Source organism: Genypterus blacodes, unplaced genomic scaffold, assembly GCF_046128005.1.
Source record: "Genypterus blacodes isolate CSIRO-AG114 ecotype Tasmania unplaced genomic scaffold, CSIRO-AGI_Gbla_v1 ptg000030l_1, whole genome shotgun sequence".
Taxonomy (NCBI): domain Eukaryota; kingdom Metazoa; phylum Chordata; class Actinopteri; order Ophidiiformes; family Ophidiidae; genus Genypterus; species Genypterus blacodes.
Genome location: NW_027466843.1, coordinates 1907868 through 1925000, shown reverse-complemented (window position 1 = coordinate 1925000; position 17133 = coordinate 1907868). Strand labels below are relative to the sequence as shown.

At 44.3% G+C, this 17133-nt stretch overlaps 1 protein-coding gene across 1 annotated transcript; it reads left to right on the top strand.

The window, feature by feature from the left end:
• The first annotated feature begins 3755 nt into the window (after positions 1–3755).
• On the top strand, positions 3756–16721 carry ldb1b (LIM-domain binding 1b). Its single transcript, XM_076145354.1, has 11 exons — positions 3756–3890; positions 8971–9073; positions 10792–10836; positions 11122–11197; positions 11301–11403; positions 11539–11711; positions 12600–12722; positions 12822–12905; positions 13435–13558; positions 13640–13788; positions 14491–16721. Exons 1-11 carry the CDS (start codon positions 3845–3847, stop codon positions 14719–14721), a joined length of 1257 nt encoding a protein of 418 aa, XP_076001469.1. The 5' UTR covers positions 3756–3844; the 3' UTR covers positions 14722–16721.
• Positions 16722–17133: the final 412 nt, after the last annotated feature.

Here is a 17133-nt window from a genome sequence, read left to right as displayed (position 1 = left end):
CTTGCTTGTTTACATTCCACAGCCATGTTCAACACAGAGGGAGCCTCCCCCTTCTTGTGTGGGCTCAGACTTTTTTTCCTGTGCATGCGTGTGTGTGTGTGTGTGTGTGTGTGTGAGTGTGTGTGTGTGTGTGTGTACACGCCAGAGCAGCATGTGCCCCAACATGTGGATGACATAAACACCCAGGCAGCGTGTGTGTGTGTGTGTGTGTGTGTGTGTGTGTGTGTGTGTGTGTGTGTGTGTGTGTTGGGGATGTGCTCTGAGAGGCGACGCGCTCATGAAAAGAAGCATATGAGCGAGTTAGTCCACACATGTGCAGCGCTTTGTGGTGAGAGTGAGACACCACGCTGACCTCCTCAGACCTCACATTCACTCTCCTCTGAGCCCCATTTCTTCCCACTCTCTCTTTTCTTCTCCTTTTCTACACCCCCCCCACCCCCACCCCCTCGCTCCTTCACCTTGATTCCATCTCTCCCTCCCTCCCATCCTCCTGCTGCACTCAATGTATACAATATACCGTCATTCCTCCTCCTTCCCCTCTCTCTCTCTCTCTCTCTCTTTCTCTCTACCTCTCCCTCTTTCAGTTTGACTTGACTCCCCTGATTGCTAGCGTATGTTGCCTGGCTGGCTCGATGAGGGGAGGGGGGGCAAGAGAGGAGGGGAGGGAGGGAGGGAGAGAGAGAGAGAGAGAGAGAGAGAGAGAGAGGGGAGAGAAGGGGGAAGGGACTGTGCCCTCTCATGCAGAGAGTCACATGGTGTCCCTGATTGGAGGAAAATGAGTAAAGACTGCAGGCTGGTTGAAATGGCAACAGACAAAACGCACAAAGGCTGAGCTGTTTGGAAACGGGTTGCACAACAAGAGAGGAGGGTGTGACGGAGGGAACGAGAGGAGTGAGCAGATACTGAGCAAAGATGCACATTAAGAGAGGAGGGGGGGAGTGAGAAAGGGAAAAGGGGTGACAGAGAGCAAAAAAAGAGCAAGCATACATGAAAAGAGAGGAGGGGGGAAGAGGGAGATGAGCACTGGAGGAGCGCAGGAGCGGGTGAGTGGGTGGGAGGGTGAGACGGAGAGAGAGAGAGAGAGAGAGAGCTGGAGCGAGAGAGACAGAGAGAGAGATCTGACTGTTTCTATGTTTTCTGCCAGGCTGAGCAGTGACGTGATTGGCTGGGGGGTGGGGGGAGGGGGGGGGGGGCAGACCTGACTCTGAGATCAGAGACAGACAAAATGGCTCCCAGAGAACAGAGAACGCAGCATCGGGGCACTGTCATCTCCCCTCACACAGCTGTCAGCTGACACCAGTGGCTGCCACACACACACACACACACGCACAAATCAGACACTCATGCCCGCTAACTGCAAAGCCACCTGCAGAATGAAACAAAAAGGATGATGGCTTAAAACATTGATCATGACGACTAATGTGAAGTTGCTTTAACACACACATTCTTTGTAGGAGACTGTGTTTGTTCAGTATGAATGTAATGAATGACACGCTGTCTGCTGAGCCTATTCTCTCTTAATCCCTCCTGCCGCTGCATTGGTCAGAATATGTGACGCACTTGCTGCTGAAGTGCCCTTGTTGCAGTGTGTCTGTGTTTGGCTGCCAAAGAAAATCCTGAGTAGGGAATTTATCCAGTGAGTGAGAACATACTGTTGGGCAGGATGAAAACAAACACACTGGCTCGGTTCAGCCACTGGAGGGCGCTGCTATCAAAGCAGCAGAATGCTCACATCTGTGCCTGATTGTAGGTCACTTTTAATTTTGTCCACTTGGTAATGATGCAGGGACTGCATATCCGTCTGGGGAACAGTGGCTTGATTGTTGTTGTCTTTTGTTTCATTTTATGTGCATCTTCAGGAGCTACATGAGTAACAATTTTCAGTTTGACCGTTAATTGTTGTGTTGGTGAATGTAATTAGGAAGCCAGAGCAGATTTTGATGACTACAGCTGGCCTGAGTGCTCTGGATTGGTGCTCTCTTTCCTCCAGAGAGTGGCAGCTTGTGTTGTTGCAGTGTTTGGATCTTTGGCTTAATCAGGCAGATCTCTGTCTCTCTGTGATCTAATAATACAGTAAAGATGTCTGATCTGCCATGTGCATAAAGAGTCATCATCTGGCAGTCACAAAGAGCAGTAACATGATGGAATGGGACTACCTGTGCCTGGATGAGCACTCCGTGTTCTTATGCGTGACTTCATTTCTACAGAGGTGCAAACCGTGAAACATTAGGTTTGACATTAAGAAGTCCCATCATTCAATAACAGCTTATTCTATCATTTTAGACACGTTATTTAAGTCAATCAATTAAAAGTGGAGCTCTGAGAACATTTCAAAGATGCGTCATCACGTCATTATTGAACTTTATAAAGTGTATAAATGTAAATGATTCATTATTTCATACATTTAGATTTTTTCTTTTAGCTCTGTTGACTAAAAAATTGGAGCAAACCAAGATCATTTTTCCAACATGCAGACCTACAGCCAAAATGATAAAACAGTGTTGAATTTGTGGTAGAAGAACTGGTAAATATTATATATAATATAATAATAAAGAATTGTTCCAACATCTACAAACACGTGTGTTAACGTCAACCAAGTTCTCCTTAATTATATGCTGTTACGTCAGAATACCCTTAATGTTTGTGTTTTTAAAGAATCTGCCTACATTTGACCCATATTAAAGTCTTATTAATCTGCCATTATTATATTGGGAGTCAATTCCTGTGTACCAGTTGTCAGAAAACCTGTCAGGAAAAGGTGCATCATCACTTGAGGTCCTTCTCGAGCTAAACACTGTAAATGTAAAGCCTTTATTCAGAATTGATACTTTTGACATAGTAAAGCTCAGCGACACATCAAGTCAGCTGCAAGCATAAAATGTTATGCTATTGCCAGACATGTAAGCTATAACTGCACAAAGTTTGGTAATGACGTAATGACCAGAAAAAAGGTACAAAGGTACATTTACCGTCGGCGCACTAGTGATAACTTTGTGGCAAAAAAGGACACTGCAAACAAAAAGCATTATAAAGACACAATAGAAGAGCAAAACTTCCATTGTTCTCAAACTGTAGAGCAGACTGAGCAGCATTATCAACATGTATGGCTTTGATTTTGTCTGTTCAGGCTCAAGCTCATTTAGGTTATTTATTCTCACACACTTCCCCTTTAATCTTCAACATGAAAAGACAAAAAAAAGTAAAATGCATAGGTCCTCTGTTCCTTGAATGTTGAAATGTCGAGAATGGAATCCATGAATACAGAAGTGGTTTTCTCTTTTGTATTTTCCTGTTTGGGAAGGGCGGAAAAAACAAAACGTAACTGACGGGAAGCTTGAGCCGGAATCAGTTGAGCAGTTTATTCCAATATGCAGCTACCGGCTCAGACAGTCCTCAGATCAGCGCTGAGCGAGGGGCGGCAGGGGGTGGAGGGGGGAGAGGGAGGCATAGACTGCTGTTATCAGAACTATGGCAGATGTGGACGCTGCGCACTTTCCTGTTGAGTGGAAGTGGCACAGCACACACACACACACACAGCTGACACACGCATGTGCACACACACAAACACACAGCGCGTCAGTGTCTTGCGAATAGGCCCACACGTGCACTGACGATGCGCACACACACACACACACACACACACACACACACACACACACACACACACACACACACTGACTGCAGGCATCCTACTCTCCCTTCTCATGCCCCTGAGCCTGACAGTCTGGACATGGGAGATATGAGAAAGAGAGAGAGAGTGTGTGTGTGTAAGAGAGAGAGAGAGAGACAAACAAACGGAGAGAGAGAGTATTTCAGATGAGTTTATGACTGTGAAAGTGCGTTTATGGATGACAAAATGGCGATGTCAGAGCAGCTAGACACTGAAGGAGGTAAGAGTCTCTTGCTGACCTTTTTCTTTTTGTCTCTCTCCCAGCTGATTCAGCAGCGGAACACAAAAAGCAGTGGTAGCTGATAGGAAACACAGCCGCTCCTCTTTTATTTATGTTTATCTCTTGGCTATTCTTTGGTTTTGTCCTCCAGAGAAACCCTGTGAGAAGTTTTGGGTGTTTGGCTCCCTTTTTTGGAAACTTTGACAAAGGTGACTGAAACAAATTGAACTCTGTGGTTTAAGGAAAAGCTGAAAACATCACACGGTGCACTTTAGGGAGGTTATTCAGCCGGCACATGCCCCAGCTGTAATCACTTATTATACCTGGATTTATGGCTGGAGGTGTGAATGTGTGACTGCATGTTGGGAAATTAGGCTTTCTGTATGTATGTGTGTGTGCGTGCGTGTGTGTGTGTCACTGGTTGGGGTGCAACTTGAAGATAAGGCCTGCCCTGTGCCTGAAAGCGAAAACGTTGGTGTGTGTAAGCCCTTCAAGCCTTATCCTGACACCCCTCCGACCCTCCACCCCCCCCCCCCCCCCCACCCCCCCCCCCCACACACACACACACACACACACACACACACACACAAACAGACACACACACACACACATTTAGGATTAACCCTGTCATGTACCATTTCAATGGGTGAGCTTTGGGCACACAGACACACACATACACATGCACACACACAGGATTAACCCTTGTGTGTCCATTTACACAGATGATTCTTAGCCTCTCTCTAGTTGTGACAGCGTTGACTGCTTGTGTTGCCATGGCTACAAGGGCCAGCGAATGTAAGATAGGCAAATCCACGTAAGTCACCCACAACAGACACTAAGCCACGAGCGACTCCACCTCCCCCCTGGTGCTTCACACACACAAAGATGCTGCCAGAAGACTGACAGAAACCTCACGGTGTAGTGAAGTGCTCATGTGGCAGGCTTAGGGTGGTCCAATCAACATACATAAACTCTGACCACCGTCGCCACGCGAGAGACGCGTCTTACATCAGATTATCCTCTCCACATGTCTTCTTCTACATTTTCTCCCTGTCGCTGGGGTTGGAAAACCGTCGGGAGGACCATGTTGGAGTCACTATTTTCATTTTTCAAATATAACAACAAAGATTAGTCAGATTTGGAATGTGACTTTCAGATCGGATTAGACGTGAATATATATTGGTTCCAAATTCTTAAATGTATAACTTGCTTTTCTCAGTTTGGTATCATACATTTAATTATTTTTCTCCGTATATGAGCTGTTAATTGCTCCAAAACAACTGAAAAATTAACAATTTGTATTTATTTAACTATTGGTAAAGGATTTTGTTTGGATACTAGTATCAATTCCTGTTTGACATCATCATCAGTTTTTAGTAGATTATTGTGATAAAAGAAAGCTTTGAGTTGAGTCATATGCAGCTTTAAAGTGAAGTCAGGTAGTAAAATTTATTTTATTTACATATCTATCTATACATTTAATTTTGTCCAAATCTGTCCAAATCTTTAGTTTTATTCTGATGTGATTCCTAACATTGGTTTCAAAACGATCCATACAATCACATATAGTTTGCCTGAACTTAGTGGAATTGTTATATTTAAAAAATAAAAAACTTAACAATTTTGATACCCGGCCTCTTCCAAAAATATTGTCAGCTGAAAATAACAAACAAATGACTCAATCAATTGGTCAAATAAAAGAAAATGAAAGGAGAATATAAACACAAGTATAAGTACCTTGAGAGCTGAGTCCACTTGCTGGTGGGATTCTGGCTGCTGCATCTGAGTCTCACTGTGTCGTTCCCTCAGAAAGTTCATGTCCTTCCTGTGTCTGCATCACTTCACTCACACAGACATGCAGGTTAGGTGAGTTAGAGGCTCTAAATTGCCCAAAGCTGTGAATGTGAGCAACAATAATGCATATCATCATTTATTACAACTAGCATTACAAAGAATAGGAACTGTTCAATGTTGATGCTGAATCATGTGCTGTCGATCAGAGAAGCAAACATTACAGTGCGCACAGACGCGCACACGCACATCAAAGACTCCTAACCCAATATTGACTTTTTATATTCCATCCTTAGCCATATGGACGAGCCGCTCCTCTCTGGCTGTGATCTGAATATCTGCTTATAATTTGAGGCGATTAAAGCAGATTTAAAGGCCTTCAAGCTTTGTGTGTGTGTGTGTGGGTGCGCTTGTGTGTGTGTGTGTGTGGTGTGCGAGAGAGTCAGACAGACAGAGGGAGAGGTTCCTGCCAGTGAGTGATTTGAAATCTGACTTACCTTGGAGACGATTCGCTTTGCAAACTCTGTAAACAAGAAGTGTCTTTTGTCTTTACATGAAAGTGGGGACGTTAATCTGCTGAATCAGTGAATGGCTCTGCGTTACACATGACCCCGTGTCTGTGCTGTCACTGGGCTCAGTTGTTGTTGTTTCAGTTGATGCACACTAATTAGGCCACGACATGAAACCATTTAGCATTCAGCATCATCTTCATATTACACACGCACACACGCACGCACGCACACACACACACACACACACACACACACGCATTAAGCCAATTTCCATCTGTGTCAGTTATGAAAAGGGGTTGAGAGAGATGCACAGAGGAGGAGGAAGAAGAAGAATAAGAAGAAGGAAAAATGCTTAGCAGACAACCTTTAGGTGCAGTTGTGCATTAGAGTGGGGGGTGGGGGGAGCCGGGCGGAGGAGAGAGAGGAGCAAATGCATTGCGGAGGAGGAGGAGGAAGAGGTTGTAGTGGCGGTGGTGGTGGTGGTGTTGGTGGAGGAGGGCCTACAGCTATTGTTCATGTCCTCCCGTGAACAAAGGGCTCATCGGGGTCCGTATGTAAACCCACAGCAGGCTTCAACCCGCTGACAAGGCCTCATGCGGGACAAAAACACTCCCGCAACCGAGCTTTGACTCTTTCTCCAGCTTCCACAATCTGAGAGCTTTTTATTGATCCGGTTCAGAGGGAGACGTGTTGTGTTGTGTTGTGTTGGTCGGTACGTTGCTTCCAGCGGGCCTATCCGGAGCGTACACACACACACACACACACATACACACGCACACACACGGTCTATCATCACGGATCTGTAAACATCAATTTTCTGATTGGACTTTTCTGCAGGTAAAATGTATTTTTTTAAACCGAACTCGTACTTTGATTTCTATCTCAAGTATCCAACGCGGTTGGCTGTGCTTCATGTGCTGTGTCTGCTCTGCTTTCTCCTGTTATTTCTGCTGGTTTGACGTTTAAAAAATCGGTTTAACGCGAAGGTAGCAGCGGAGCTAATAGTTTGGTGGCTCGCTAACGTTAGCTTATGTGTCCCGACGGCCTTACGAGCCAGTGTTATCAGCGCGCTACGCTTTTGGTGGTTGACTTTGTTTGTGCTAATACTCACATTTTGCGCAAGTATTAGTGGAAGTTGTGTTAAAGTTGCGCTTGTTTTGGCATTTTAGAAGTAAACTAACAAAGCGAAATCTCCCGTGTTTACCGTTATAACCTAGCTAACAGCTAAGTGCTAGCACGGGGGGCTTTCGCTGCCTCCTCGGCTAACTTAATTGCCTTTGTAACCCTACGATAGTGTTACCGAGCCGGTAAAGTAGTAATTTCTACGATGTGAAGTGGAATTTAACACCACTCGATCTATTTAATTGGTAACCATATATATATACACTTTGATCGAGCGAGCATTCACATATATTCTGCTTTGATAGCCTTGGTTCGTAGCAGACTGGAGTGTCTGGAGTCCTAAATCACGAAAAGTTCTTCGTATTTTGAGGACATTTTGACAACAGTGAATGGAATTTCGTCACATTCCTTTCGTACTCTAACTTTAGAGCCTCACAAAGCGTCCATGTCATTCCAAACAGTTAACTTTGACATGGAAGGGGGAAACGTCAACTAACACGGATGCGCGACAAATGTTGGCGAACGACGGTAATTGTCGTGTAAGGCATCTTCCTAAGCGACGGAGTGAGTGTATATGTGTGTGTTTGTGCGTATATGTGTGTGTGTGTTTGTGAATGAGTATGAACCGTGTGTGTATGAGAGTGGAGAGAGTGTGTGTGAGTCCCAGTGGAGGAAGTGGAGTCCAGCTGATGTGATTGTGACTGGCTGTCATTAACCGCTAACAGGAGAGCAGAGGAGCTAATGGAGCTCTCAACAACTAATGGACACATAACCATTGATTATTTATTTATTTATCAGCCCATTTGTTTTCCTCTGGTGATGCTCCAAAACCCAAAGCTGCTGCTGGGTCACACAGTTCAGTGCAGGCAGGACTTGTGTGTGATTTTCTTTGCCTTTGTATCAAATGTGAATCAGATATATGAAGGTGTGATCTGAATTTTCCTGACATAATGCACAAATGAATTTGTTTGTGATGTGGTCGCCGCTCCGCCAACGCTGTCCAACTTGTGTGACCCTTCTCAAGTGACCGATATTGTTTGGAGTGTTTTATAGATATGTGTTCCCCTCTCTGTGCGATTCTTTGAGTTTTGTCTTGATGTTATTAGTAAAAAGCACGATGAAAGTCTTGGAAGATGAATATGCTCGGTGTGTCTCTTCCACTGTGCAGGTGTTTCACTCACAATGGGGTTATTGTAAGTGTAAATGTGACGGACCACATTGAATAAAATGGATAAACTGCTGCTCCATTAGACTTTCACAAGCCCTTTTTCCAGAATTCAACTTCAATTCCCATTTATCCGTGTCCGGACAAGACACATACTCTAGATCTCTCTCTCTGTCTCTCTCTCTCACACACGCACACACAGAGTCAGTGATATGTTTAAAATGCAGAGACAAGACAGAGGGCCTCTAATGAGGCGGGTCTTCGCCGTAGCAACGTCAGAGGTCGTGACCTAGACGCCTGGATGGCTTTAGTGGGAGAGCTAGGCAATTAGAAGTGAAACGGGTTGAGGCTCTGTGTGTTTCGGTTGTGTGTTGTGTGTTGTGTGTGTTTGATGCATCAGTTCCGAAAATGTCTTGATAAAGTGCAACAGTGTCTGTGTTGCAACCTCACCTCTCATCGTTGACACTCTTGCTTCTCTCCGCTCCTCCAGGCTGTTCCTCCAAGTCGTTCAAGCTGTACTCCCCGAAGGAGCCCCCCAACGGCAGCACCTTCCCCCCCTTCCACCCCGGCACCATGCTGGACAGAGACGTGGGGTGAGTTTGTTGTGTGTGTGTGTGTCCTGTGTGCCCTGAACAGGTAGTTAGGTAGAAACAGGTGATGTCACTGCTGCTGTTTTCGAAAGTCTGACTCACATTATATAGAATACAAAACAATAACTTTTACAGACACATTTTCTTGATATCTCTTCTCCTGCACGCTGTGAATGAGACCAGGGACTCCACCAGCTTCAAGCTCCTCCAAGCTTCCAGGTGCCATCATAATTTTAAGATCACACAGCTCTCTGTTTCTGCACATCAGAGATTTCCTTACAATCATTTCACCTCCTGCTAAAATATTTGGGAACAGCATTTTGGCTGAAGTTAGGCTATATATCAGAGTAGAAATCAGTAGAAATGGATAGCATTCGCACACACACACACACTGTCCATATTACTCTCAGGGCTGCATCCAGTTTTCTGTCAGTCCTCCACATTTATATAAAAGATCATGTTTGTCATACAGCTCATTGAGTTCAAACAGCAACTGTCCAAAGCCGTGTTTGTTATATGACACGTCACATTTGGAGCTTTCTGCCACACAAGAACAGCGTAGAATGGAACTAGTCTCATCAATCAAACAGTGATGTGGTGTGACTCCATTGCAGCGGTATTTGACATTACCGTCTCTGTTTTAGATTGAACTCATCCGATAGATTGTTACAGAGGTACCACGGGTGTGTAATTGTTGTTTTTGGTCTCAGGATTTGCAGCAGTTAGAGCAAGGCTGCATTTGAAAATCAATAGCGCAGAACCCTGTGATTACGTTAACTGTAGGACCAAGCTTTTATGTACACGTCTTTGTCTAGCCTTTTAAATGGCTTTGAGATGCATCTGTATTACTCTGTACGGTGTTTATATAGCCTTCAAAGCCAGCACAAGTTTTCATTCTTGGAAATTAATCTGGAAAATGTCTGCTGAGAATCGATGGTGCTCGGTTGTTATGAGCCGTACCTGTCGGGAAACTGTGGCCAGAGGTTGAGATAAACATTTGAACCGCCCTCTGACTGTGTTACTACGGTGAACAACTGCTGTAATTGTTCACAGGGGTTGATTTTAAAATGAACCTTCAGCTACAGCATTGCCTTTGTTTTGTTCCATTTTCCTGGAAACTGGTTTTTGTATGTAGTTACAGTGAAATCAGATTGTTAGTTTTCACTCGTTTCAACACCCGTCCTCTGCTCAGTTTGGAAAATCCCAAGCAAAGCTGAACGTCAGGCAGCCGAGTGACTCGTTGGGATGGTTAATGGTGATGTGACGACAAAGGAGCACGCCTGTCAACACTCTCAGCCAGTTAAAGGCTCATCCAGTCGTCTGTTGAGTTACAGTAACTAAAGGAGAGGTTGTGTGCCGCCCGTGCCTGGCTAATGTTTCTATGGTGCGTTATCAGTTTGCAAGTAGCACTAAAATTGATTTGACTTGAATTGTATGGGTGGGTCAGGTTCAGATATAACTGTGCCCAGAGATAAAGATTTATGGAGCTGTGTACTCGGCTTCACGGCTCGTCTTTGTGCCGACAGTTGTGTGTGTGTGTTTGCACACACGCACATTTGATAGGTGTTGTTATTTACTGTCTCCTTGTATCATCCAATTTGTGCCATGTTTGGCCGGTGTCCCAGGGCCATAAAGTGAGGCTTGCTTCCTGCAGCAGGGTGTATTATCACCATGGCTAAATGTAATAATCTTCCCTCTCTCTGGGTCTCTTGTTTCTGCAGTCCCACCCCAATGTATCCTCCCACATACCTGGAGCCAGGAATAGGGTAAGACGGCATTATTTCCCATAATCTCTAGCCGGTGTGAAAATGTTAATGCCACAAATCCAGATAAGGCTCCGTCAAGTACTTCTCTTATCTCACTTTTAATAGAGATTTTGCATTTAGTCTGTGATAAGGCCAAACAAGCTTGTGAAGCGGCCCTAAAAGAAGCATTGGGAACTTGGTGCCATGATCAGGATTGGTCCACTCACACATTACCATGAACAAACCAAAGCTCTTCTCTCCTGCTACTCATCTCACATTTCTTTGTGCTCTTCTGCATCCGTACAGGAGGCACACACCATATGGCAACCAGACAGATTACAGAATATTTGAGCTCAACAAACGGCTACAGAACTGGACAGAGGTGCGTGCACACACACATACACACGCACCACACACGCACCACACACGCACACAACTCAGATTGTCTTTGTAACTGATAATCTTTCCCTTTCTCCACCCTGTAGGAGTGTGATAACCTGTGGTGGGATGCATTTACTACAGAATTCTTTGAGGATGACGCCATGTTGACCATTACTTTCTGCCTGGAGGACGGACCCAAACGTTACAGTAAGAAACCGACTTGTGGGCACTTAAGTGTTCTGTGGGTGAATCCCAGCAACCACAGCCACACACTGTGTGAACCGTGCACCGTGTACGTCTTCCTCTTCTCATTCACATTGCTCTGTCTCCCCTCTTATCCAGCAATTGGCCGGACGTTGATTCCGAGGTACTTCAGGAGCATATTTGAGGGCGGGGCGACTGAGCTCTACTACGTACTGAAACACCCAAAGGAGTCCTTCCACAATAACTTTGTCTCCCTTGACTGTGATCAGTGTACCATGGTCACCCAGAATGGAAAGCCCATGTTCACACAGGTGTGTGTGTGTGTGTGTGTGTGTGTGTGTGTGTGTGTGTGTGTGTGTGTGTGTGTGTGTGTGTGTGTGTGTGTGTGTGTGTGTGTGTGTGTGTGTGTGTGTGTGTGTGTGTGTGTGTGTGTGTGTGTGTGTGTGTGTGTGTGTGTGTGTGTGTGTGTGTGTGTGTGTGTGTGTGTGTGTGTGTGTGTGTGTGTGTGTGTGTGTGTGTGTGTGTGTGTGTGTGTGTGTGTGTGTGTGTGTGTGTGTGTGTGTGTGTGTGTGTGTGTGTGTGTGTGTGTGTGTGTGTGTGTGTGTGTGTGTGCGCGCGCGCGCGTGTGTGTGTGCGCGCGCGCGCAGGCAAGAGCCAAACTCTAACCACTTACAATCCAACGCGGTCCAGTATCAGAAACTGCACTCAGTTTGTGGTGTCCACCACAAACTGAGTGCAGTTGCAGTGTGGTTTTCCTGTTTCAGGTTGTTTCTTTTGAGTCATTTTCAAAGGAGTCCTGAGGCCTGTTGATCTGCGTTTCGAGTACAAAGTAAAGGCTAGAAACAGACAATGAAAACTTTCCGAACTTTTCCATCTGTAATTGTTGTAATTACGTTAAAGGTAATCATGTTATGCCACACTTTGTTCTAATTTACAGAACTAAAAATGCTGAAATTCCAGTGAAGACCCGCATGTGACTGTTTTGCAGAGTGTAAACATCATACAGCTCCAATGAAGCATAAGAACAAACCGATATACAATTTATAGTTAGCATGATGCTACCATATGATCTGTCAAATACTTTTCTTAACTGAAACACATTGAGACGACAAACTATTTAAGTGTAATGCAGGCCAGTTGATAGTTTGATGTTCCTAGTTGAAATGCTGCATGTTGAAGTATCTGTTCTGCCCTTGTAGGTGTGTGTAGAAGGACGCTTATACCTTGAGTTCATGTTTGACGACATGATGAGGATAAAGACGTGGCACTTCAGCATCAGACAACACCGGGAACTCATTCCCCGCTCTATACTGGCCATGCATGTGAGTAGATACAGGTGGAACAGTAAATTCCACGCGGTTTCATTGGCATATGTGAGGTCATGTGTCAGCTTTGTAATCTGTGTGGTGTTGACATTTCAGGCCCAGGACCCACAGATGCTGGACCAGCTGTCCAAGAACATTACAAGATGTGGCCTGTCGAACTCCACCCTTAACTACCTCCGAGTAAGTAAAGCGCATATCCAACGTTTGACCTCAACAACAACACTGCTGTCTCTTCCGTTTCCTCCGTATTGTCTTTTGATAATGGTCTGATCATAGTTTTGTTGAGGTCGATTCGGATTCAGATGCTCAGAGTGCCACTTATTTCTAGACTTCAGCTAACGGCTCATAACGCAGTGTTGATGTGACTGACGTGAGACCGCCATCACAGGTTCTAAAGCAGCTTCTTACACTTCACCAAAAGTAAAAAAAAAAACTGAGAAAAAGGCTTCAGGCCCAGAAAAACCTGTGGGAAAATACCCCGAGAGACGGAGCCCTATCTTAACTATCTTAAACACTCCAGGGACTTGGAAGTGTTTTAAATGTGTAGAGGTCTCGATAGGGGATCTGAATCAAGCCTCGCTTGACACAATTATCATGGGATAAAACATTAGAATAGAAATTAACCAATTTTATTACATTTTATCTGTGGATGGAGCAAAATTATGGCAAAACTGCAAACTCTCACCTGCCGCTCCTCTGCTCTCGCCAGCTGTGTGTGATTCTGGAGCCGATGCAGGAGCTGATGTCCAGACACAAGACCTACAGCCTCAGCCCCAGAGACTGCCTCAAGACCTGCCTGTTCCAGAAATGGCAGAGGATGGTGGCACCCCCAGGTAGGTAAATCACAGACACACACACACACATTCACACACACACCCGAGTTTACCCTCTAACCCCGGGTTCCTCCCTTGTAGCTGAGCCGTCGAGACAGGCCCCCAACAAACGGCGGAAGCGCAAGATGTCAGGCGGCAGCACCATCAGCGGAGGAGGTGGAACCAATAATAACAACAACAACAAGAAAAAGAGCCCCGGTAGTGGCTTCCCTCTGTCCAGCCAAGTTCCAGTGAGTAAAACAGCGCCACCTACTGCCAGCACTTTGTTAGCACACAAATACAAACATTACAGTGAGGTTCATGCAGCGGATACAACTGTGGGTACAAGAGCACAAGTGTGGCGAGATCACTGTAAGGATTTAATACAGCTCTGACTCCATTTGCATTGAGTCAATTGTACTTTCAGTCAAGAGTCAAGGTCTCATTTTCTGCTCCCAATTGGATAAGATTGAATTTGATTCCTCAGAAGTTACAACTTTGACACAAATGGTCTCAAATGATAGTTTTGTTATATTAACTTTGCTGAATGGGGTAAGCTCATAAAAAGCTTTGTTTGATTCATTGTTTCATACAGAAATTATCTTTTTGTTTATAAAGTGCTGATAAAATTTCTTAGAGCTCAAACCGATGTCTTCAAACTTCTTCAGAATTGAAAATACAAATACTACATTGATACAGGAAAAGTATTGATTATTGATATTGTTGGAATATTCCTTTGTGAGTCTTGTCACATGATGTCTGACATGAAGGAGTCCAGTGGCCTTGAGATGCCACCATGAGTTATGCTATTGTGACTGATTGATTGGTGAGCAGATATTAATCGCCCCGAACCCGTTTCTTGGATACAGTCCGTCATGTGCGATAAACAACACAATACAGAATTTCCATGTGATTGGATCCTGAGCTGTTAACTGCAGATGGCCTCTTTGCAGGATGTGATGGTCGTGGGCGAGCCCACCCTGATGGGAGGGGAGTTTGGTGACGAGGATGAGCGTCTGATCACACGACTGGAGAACACACAGTTTGACGCGGCCAACGGCATCGACGACGAGGACAGCTTCAACAACTCTCCGGCACTGGGCTCCAACTCACCCTGGAACAACAAGGCCCCCTCCAGCCAGGAGAGCAAGAACGACAACCCCACCTCACAGGCATCGCAGTAGAACCCAGAGCCCCCAAAACGTCAAGGCAAACCCCTCTCCGTCACCCCTCAGCCCCCCGCTCCCCCCCTTCCCCCCAAACAGCCAGGAGAGCAACAGTAACCCTCCTCATCCTCACCCACCCAGACATTGCTTTAGAGCTCAGATTAGTCAGGCACAGGTAGCCTGAGGGAGCTGAATACATCTTTCTCGAATAGTGTTCCATCATTGCTGTGGCTTCCCAGTACTTCAGCACTGTGTCACATCTGTCCCCCTCGTCCTCATCTCATACACAGAATGTCCCGTCAGGTCTCGCTAGTTTTCACAGTCTGGAAACTGACAGTCGATGTGAAACAGGAGGCGATGTCATTTTGTTCCAGGGGTGAACTGTGCAGACTTACCTGTCCATATTGAAGTGTGCATGTATGAAGGGGTGGGGTAGAGGGATGGTGGCAGTGGGGCTCCAACATGGTGGCAAGTTGCTCAGGGACGACTTGCTCACCTTTCCTTTAATATGGCTCTCAATTCTGGTCTGCTCTGTTGAGGCACAAGCCACCCTAGTGTGCTGTGTTATAGAAGGTGCGTGTGTGTGTGTGTGTGTGTGTGTGTGTGTGTGTGTGTGTGTGTGTGTGAGAGAGAGAGTGCGCGTGCACTAGTTTGTGTGCGCAGAATGTGTGCAGAGAGATGTTAGTATGAGCAATGTGGCTTTGCTAAAGCAGGAGGACCAGAAATGAGAATCGTACTCTTAAACATAATTCACACACTAGTGGGAGAACTGAGCTGTGGCACTAGGGATGTCTTACACATACACACACACACGCACGCACGCACACATATACACGAACACACACACACACACACACACACACAAAGATTGAAGGATTTCAAGTCCCCTAGTGCCCAAGTGTCTCTGATTAGACTATAGTGAATACAGTCTTTGAACAGAGAGCATTTACAACACACACACACGCACACACATACACAGTTACACATTTTAAGAGTTTTTATACAGTATCTATTTCCCTAGAATGTTTTTTAATTTGTATTAAACGCCTTCATTTCAATTGTTTTTTATTTTCTACCAATACTGAAAGCTACAGACCAAGGAGCAACACAGGACTTTTATCCCTCACCCCTCTAAAATATATTGTTTTTATCTTTTATGTTAATAAAAGAGAAATAATTTAGTGTGGATGTTTTTATTTTGTCTTTTTGTTTTCTTTTTGGAGATTTGAATTTTTGTGTATTTGTGCTTGTATATTTAAGGTAGTAGCAAAGTTCTGTCTGACTGTAATAAAATGTATTCTTACTTAGATTTACCTAAAGCCATCCCGATCTAATGTAAAGAAAGAAAAATAGGAAAAAATGAGAAAAAACACTCATGAACTCGCCCTTCTATCTTCCTACCTGCTCTTTCCTCCTTCCTCTTTTTTAAAACTGGTGTAAATTAAAATACAAAACCCCGGGGTACAACGGCACCATTGAGAGATGATTTTTTTTATTTATTTTGGAATTTTCTGAAATTCACTCAAGTGTATTTTATGTATACTGGGAGTGATGTCTCATGTTCCCTTCATCACAGTTCCGTACTGCCACACTCAACTTGATGTCAAGTGAAATTTGCTTGCTTGAGCTAACCAGTGAGTTTCATGTTTCATCACTGGCCAAAAAACATTTGAACCAACTTTGTCTTAATTTCATGTGATCTCTTTCGTAAACTACATCAGTCATCCAAAAATGTTCTAAAAACCAGCTTTACATCAAGTTCAGTCGGCATATTTGGTAGCAATTCTGAGTCTGTAAATTCTAATAAAAACTCCTAAAGCACTGACATTTTTTTGTACATTTCCATTTCATTTCAGTTAATTCCAGCATCAGTTACAACTGAGTTCAAATGGTGGCTTGTACCTTCTGCAAACCCTGTAGAAAAATCATTGTTTGATATATATATTTTTTGATTTGGTTAGTTTCTGCCCTTGATAATTAATGTATGGTACCAATAAAAAGATACATTTTCACTTTAAGAGATTGTGGACTTGGTTGTTTTTAATTAATCTTGCACTAGAATTGAAGGTTTTTGGTCATCACCAATATGTGAGAAATCAAAGAAAAGGAAGTCAAATCTTGCGCACATTTTTACTTTCAATGAACAAACTTCAACCTGATTTAGGATTTATCTAGAAATGTCAAAGATAGAAGATCAAAAGCTGTTAAATGTCTAGAGAGTCAGCAATAACTGAAAATTGTTGGGAGTTGTTTCAGAGTGAAACAGGGATAATTTTGGGAGTTTAGGAATAGCCTTTAAAGGCACAATTACAATTTTAAAAAAAAGTCAAGCATTCCCTGAAAAGTGTTACATTTGGGATGATTTCCTGAAGGTATAACTTCAAAAGTCTTGAATACTGCAGATCTGTTTGGAATAACCTGGGAACAACC

Excerpts from the sequence above, each read along its gene's own strand:
- ldb1b (XM_076145354.1), top strand. The coding sequence starts at position 3,845 with ATGGATGACAAAATGGCGATGTCAGAGCAGCTAGACACTGAAGGAG. Across the intron at positions 12,723-12,821 it reads GCTCTATACTGGCCATGCAT|GCCCAGGACCCACAGATGCT; the intron begins GTGAGTAGATAC and ends TTGACATTTCAG. Across the intron at positions 12,906-13,434 it reads CCACCCTTAACTACCTCCGA|CTGTGTGTGATTCTGGAGCC; the intron begins GTAAGTAAAGCG and ends TGCTCTCGCCAG.